At 51.2% G+C, this 6,020-nt stretch overlaps 1 protein-coding gene across 1 annotated transcript; it reads right to left on the bottom strand.

The window, feature by feature from the left end:
* Positions 1 to 4,914: 4,914 nt before the first annotated feature.
* LOC126638126 (olfactory receptor 14J1-like) lies at positions 4,915 to 5,880 on the bottom strand. Its single transcript, XM_050311770.1, has one exon. The coding sequence runs from the start codon at positions 5,878 to 5,880 to the stop codon at positions 4,915 to 4,917; it is 966 nt and encodes a 321-aa protein (XP_050167727.1).
* Positions 5,881 to 6,020: the final 140 nt, after the last annotated feature.

Raw genomic sequence — 6,020 nt, forward strand, 5'->3', positions numbered from 1 at the left:
GCAGGGACTGCAGCTCTGTGGAGAGGGAAGCCCAGGCTGGAGCAGGTTTTTCCTGGGCAGGACTTGTGGCCCCTGTGAGGAATCCACGCTGGTTCAGCTCATCCCTGAAGGACTGAGCCCATGGAGGAGGGACCCACGGGACAGCAGGGTGGGATGAGCTGCTGCCCGAGGGATGGACTCAAACAACACCTGACTGCAACCCCCTTCCCTGTCCCCCTGCACTGCTGGGGGGAGGAGGGAGAGCTGAGAAGGAAAGAGGGGTGGGGGGAAGGTGTTTCTAAGACTGTTGTTTTTCTCACACTTTGGTTTTATTCTGTTAGTAATAAATTTAGGTACTATCCCTACTTTGAGTCTGGTTTGCCCATTAGGAAGCGACTTTCTACCAACCCTTATCTCTACTCTGGAATCCTCAGCTGGTTTCTTTCTCACCTCTTGTGGAGTTGCAGAGGGGGGGGGGAGGTAGTGGCTTTTAGTGGGTGTTTGAAATGCAGCCAGGGTCGACCCACTACACCAACCAATGTGCTTGAGGCCCTTTTGTGATGTCACAGCCCATCCTCTCCATTCCGGAATAGCCCTTGGCAACCAAAGAACCAACACCCTACAACCCCAAAGTGAAGCCCCACCCGTATGCCATGGGCCCCTTTGTGATGTCACAGCCTGTCCTCTCCATTCCAGAACGGCCCCTGGCAACCAAAAAACCAATGCCTCACACCCCAGAGTGCAGCCACACTCATGTGCCATGGGCCCCTTTGTGATGTCCTGACCTGACCTCTCCATTCCAGAACAGCCTCTGGAAACCAAAGAACCAACGTCACAGAATGTCACAGTGCTGGTAGCCCTGGCCTGTCTGTGCAGGTGAGCACAGTTTATTGATAGGAAGCAATGGGGAAAAAACACTTTATATCCTTTTTCTTGTATCCCTTTAATTCCCTTTTTACTAGCTAATATTGTATCGCTTTAATTCCTCTTGTACTAACAAATACTTTAACAGAGGCTGTTCATAGTGTTGTATGAATGTCAATAGATAAAGTAGGGTTTTTTTGTATTCTTTTTAACTTTTGATTCTCTTTGCTAATAGGTTTTTTTTTTAAACTCTCACTGCAATAAAAGATATTTTTAGTGTTTGAATGACTGTTGTACTTGTCCTTATTCTGGACATGTATCCTTGCAAACCTGGTACACCCCTGGGGGGTGGGCACAGGGGGCAGAGCAAATCAAAGGAGCCCCGTGCGGCCATCGCGTGGTCGGACCCTCCATCTGGGCACGGGGAAGCTGCACTGGCACCAGACTGCGGGTGGGAGCTGCACTTCTCTCTCTTTCCTTACTTCTTCTTATTCTCTCAATCTCGCATAATATTTTAGGAAACTTAAAATTGGATTGGTTGCCCTGTGCTCAGTCAATGCTTTGGGGAATGCTCTATTCTGGTAGAATGTTGCCCTTTAACCTTTTGCCTTCTTTTCAAAAGTTTACCAGTAAAAATGTGGTTTTTGACCTTCTGAGAGGTCAAAAGTGTGTTACATCTTTTCCACTGTGCTCCCTCAAGGTACTTAAAGAACTGAAGTCCATTTTCAAATATCTGGAGGGTGGATATTTTTGATGCCTTGTCTATTTTTTAAAGGAAAACCCCTTTGATGAGCTCAAAAATCAAACCTGGGGTCTTACAGTCACCATCCCTGCAAGTGATCAGAAAACACTGAGCTGTGGCACCTGGGGACATGGTTCAGTGGTGAAGATGCCAGTGTTGGGTTCATGGTTGCACTCCATGATCTCAGAGGTCTTTTCCACCCTTAACAATTCTGTGATTCTGTGGTGACTCCGCCACTTTCCTGGACATTCTGTTCCAATGCTTGATAACCCTCAGTCATCCCTTTGATGCTGCAGTCAAGGGAAGTCATGGAATAAAGGGGCCACTGTGACCCTGCAGGGCCTCAGGGAACCTTGTCTGTTGGGAAACACAAAGAGATATCAGGGAGTGTTTCACTGACAACAGGAGAATTCTGGAGAGGGACCTTTCCACACCCAGACCTCTATGTGCCCACACATCTCTGCCTGGGTGTGGGTGTGAATTGACTGTGGTGTGAGTGTTTTTATTGTGAATCTAAAATTCAGTCACTGTTAAAATTTTATCAAATGCTATTGAATCATTTGATACCTGTTAAACTGGTCAATAATTAAGTCCTACTAATCTCTTTTGCCTCCTTATTTTGTGTCCATATCCCTTCTACTTCTTGCTCTCTTGCATCCCAAGGCTCTGTGTAAATCACTCCCTTTCATCAAAAAAATATATTTTTGTAACGTCCACTTTAATTTTATTCTACTTAGCTAAACTACAAAACAACTCCAATTAGTTGTTGAAGACTTGAGAACATGAGGGTAATTAAAGGAAGGAAAATAATTTGTTTTTTCTGTATTTTAATGAGCCCCATGGTGTGTTTAGAGACAAGTCCATCATCCTGAAGTACTGAGAGAAGATTGAAGAAGCTGCTCAAGAAGTCAGAAGCCAAACTCCCAGTCCCTTGAAGCATTGCTGGGCCCCACTGAGGGCAGGCACTGACAAAGCCTCCCCAGGGACTCCTTCGAGCAGATCCTTGCAGGCCAGGAGTGCAGACAGACAAAGGAAAGTTGCTTGTGGTGGCCTGAGGGGCAGAGGCAGCTGCCAGAGCCAAGGGCACAAAGGCCTGGGTGCCTTTGGGCCTTGCAGCCCTACCAGAGCCCTTGGCCATCTGTGCTGCAGGCTGTGCTCCCCTGGCCCTGCTGCTCCTCTGGCCTTGCAGGCTGCACACACCCCTCCTGCTTTCCCACCCCCCTCCCAGCAGCATTTCTGGGCCCTCCCTGATGGCTCTGCTGTCCCCCAGCTCTGGCTGCTGCCATGTGCACTTGGCCTTCTTGGCTTGGATGCTGAGCCCCTGTGCCCCAGGACATCCCTGAGAGAGCCCAGGCCCTTCTGCTGGGGGTCCCTGCAGAGCTGAGCAGATCCAGGTCACCTCCCATTGCTCTGCCAACCCCTTGGGGCTGCTCTGGGCCCTGCAGGTCCTTGCCCTGCTCCCAAGGGCTGTGGGGGTGCTTCATGGTCAGGGCTTGGGCTTTAGAGCTCAGGGTGGGGATTGGGCAGAGCTTTGTGAGGTTTGTTGTTCTGCTGGCAGGGTCTGGTTCATGGTTAGGGTTTACATCTGGATTAGGATTCAAGCTTGGTTTTATACTAAGAATGCAGATTTTTAATTGGGGTGGGCTTTAGAGGAAAAATAAGAGTCTAGACTTCTGTGTTAAAGCTTTTTCTGGCTTGGAGCTAGAGCAGCGGATTCTTCTGGGAGGGGCAGGCCTTTTGGGTAGTTTTGGGGCTTGAGGTTACAAAGAGGCTAAAGGTTCATCAGAAGTGTTTGCAAAGTCAGGGTTTCAGCACCCTCAGCATTCCCTATACCTGGTTTTACCTCATCACAATCTTTCCTCTCTGTTGGCCAAGCCCCTCTTTCCTTCCCCAAAATCCTATCCCTTTTGTCCCAGTTCCTCCTAATCTCCCCCAAACTTTCATCTGGGTGGGTTCAGCTTTGTGCTGATGCTGTGCAGCCTCATCGAATCAAGGAGCCATTTTGGAACTGCAGAACCTCCTGGAATTATAGAGCCATTGGCACACTGCAGGGCCTTATGGAGCCAAAGGGACCCTGGGACACTGTGGAACCTCATGGAATCTTGGGGCCATTGTGAGTCTGTGTGACCCTTCCAGCCCTGGGTCTTGCAGAGAGCAGGGCTGGCAAACAGCCCAGTGCTGATCATGGGATGGGGTCACCAGCAGGAAACCCTCTGGGCATGCCAAAGGTGCAGGAAATGGCCCTGACAGTGCTGGGAGCAGAGACTGTGCTGTCCCCAGGCAGGGCACACTCAGGGTGCTGGAGCTGAAGCAGCTCCACATACCCTTTAGGGACAGCTCCACTGATGAGATCTCACTGTCCTAGTCCCTGCTTTCCTGCTGGGCAAGGAAAGGGCCTGGCCAGGAGGCAGGACAGGGATGGAGCAGACAGGGCAAAGCAAAGGTGGAGTTCTGACTTGGTCACTCGATGTCCCTCCATGGAGGGACAACCAACCCCTTTTGCAGGTGGGGTGAGAGGCCAGGGCTGGCAGTGGGGGTTGCAGGGGCTGCTCTGTGCCAATGGCCCTGGGGCACCTTCCCAGGCTGTGCATGGAACAAAGACACAGCCCAGCCCCTGCTGTGCTGGGCCCTCAGGGCTGTGCCAGGAGCTCTGGCTGTGCCAGGACACTGCTGTGTGCCCCCACCCTGCACACTCCCACTCTGAATGGGCACTGGCGTTTGCTTTACCAGGGCATTCCTGGAGCACATTGCTGACAGGGACTGTGGAGGGAGAGCCAAGCCCTCCTGGCCTGCCCTCAGGAGATGCCCTTTGCTGATGGCAGTGCTGGTGTGGAGCCCAGCTCTGTGCCAGCAGTGCCCAGGGCCTGTCCCTGCCTGGGATGCCAGCAGGGACACGCAGCAGGACTGTGCCCAAGCTGCCAGAGCACTCAGGCCTTGCAGCCACAGCAGGGCTGGGAAGGACAGTGTGGAGCTGGAAAGAGCAGATGTGGAAGGAGCAAGTGCCCTTGTCCCTGGCTGTGCTGCTGTGCTGGGAGTCTCTTCCCTCCAGCTCTGCACACAGGCACTGCCCCTGCAGCTCCAGAGAAGGGCTGAGGAAGCAACTTGGACACAGAGGTCAGGGCAGGGAACTTTATTCTACTCAAATGTAGAGAGAACAAGACTTTGAAAGTCTTTGAATTAAAGAATAAAGGTAGATACTGATGTAGAAATCCTATGAGCAATACCATTGATTTGGACATAACATTATTAAAGTAGAAAAATAATAAGAAAATGTATTGACGAGAAAAGGACATATTGGAGAAAAAGGCTTAGATTGCAATGAGTTACATTCAGAATGTTCTGCAGAAGAAAAGACAGACTTTATTATTGTCTAAAAATGTAGCTCCCAGTTTCCTCAGGGAGTCTTTCAGTTCCTGGTTCCTCAGGCTGTAGATGAGGGGGTTCAGTGCTGGAGGAAACACTGAGTACAGAACAGACAGGGCCAGATCCAGGGATGGGGAGGAGATGGAGGGGGCTTTCAAGTAAGCAAATGTGCCAGCGCTGACAAACAGGGAGACCACAGCCAGGTGAGGGAGGCACGTGGAAAAGGCTTTGTGCTGTCCCTGCTGAGAGGGGATCCTCAGCACAGCCCTGAAGATCTGCACATAGGAGAAAACCATGAAAATGAAACAACCAAACAATAAAGAGGCACCACCCACAATGAGCCCAATTTCCCTGAGGTAACCTGAGTGTGAGCAGGAGAGCTTGAGGATGTGTGGGATTTCACAGAAGAACTGGCCCAGGGCATTGCCCTGGCACAGGGGCAGGGAAAATGTATTGGCTGTGTGCAGCAGAGAATACAGAAACCCAGAGGCCCAGGCAGCTGCTGCCATGTGGGCACAAGCTCTGCTGCCCAGGAGGGTCCCGTAGTGCAGGGGTTTGCAGATGGCAACGTAGCGGTCGTAGCACATGATGGTGAGGAGGAAATACTCTGCTCCAAGGAAGAAGAGAAGGAAAAAGAGCTGTGCAGCACATCCTGTGTAGGAGATGGTTGTGGTGTTCCAGAGGGAGTTGTGCATGGTTTTGGGCACAGTGGTGCAGATGCAGCCCAGGTCTGTGAGGGAGAGGTGCAGCAGGAAGAAGTCCCTGTGGGTGTGCAGGTGCTGGTCGCAGGCTACGGCGCTGAGGATGAGGCCGTTGCCCAGGAGGGCAGCCAGGGAGATGCCCAGGAAGAGCCAGAAGTGCAGCAGCTGCAGCTCCCGCCTGTCTGAGAATGCCAGGAGTAGGAATTGGGACATGGAGCTGCTGTTGGACATTTGCTAATTCTTAGCACAGGGTCTGTTCAGAAAAGGAGAGGAAACAGTTAGGACAGACCTCTAGGAAAAAGCAACTCCATTTCAAAAGTAAATGGATGTGTCAAATGTCACGAAATGCACACCAAGGAGTCAGTTTTCCC

This window comes from Myiozetetes cayanensis, unplaced genomic scaffold (assembly GCF_022539395.1).
Source record: "Myiozetetes cayanensis isolate MyiCay16 unplaced genomic scaffold, myiCay2020 scf1626, whole genome shotgun sequence".
In the NCBI taxonomy this organism is placed as follows: Eukaryota; Metazoa; Chordata; class Aves; order Passeriformes; family Tyrannidae; genus Myiozetetes; species Myiozetetes cayanensis.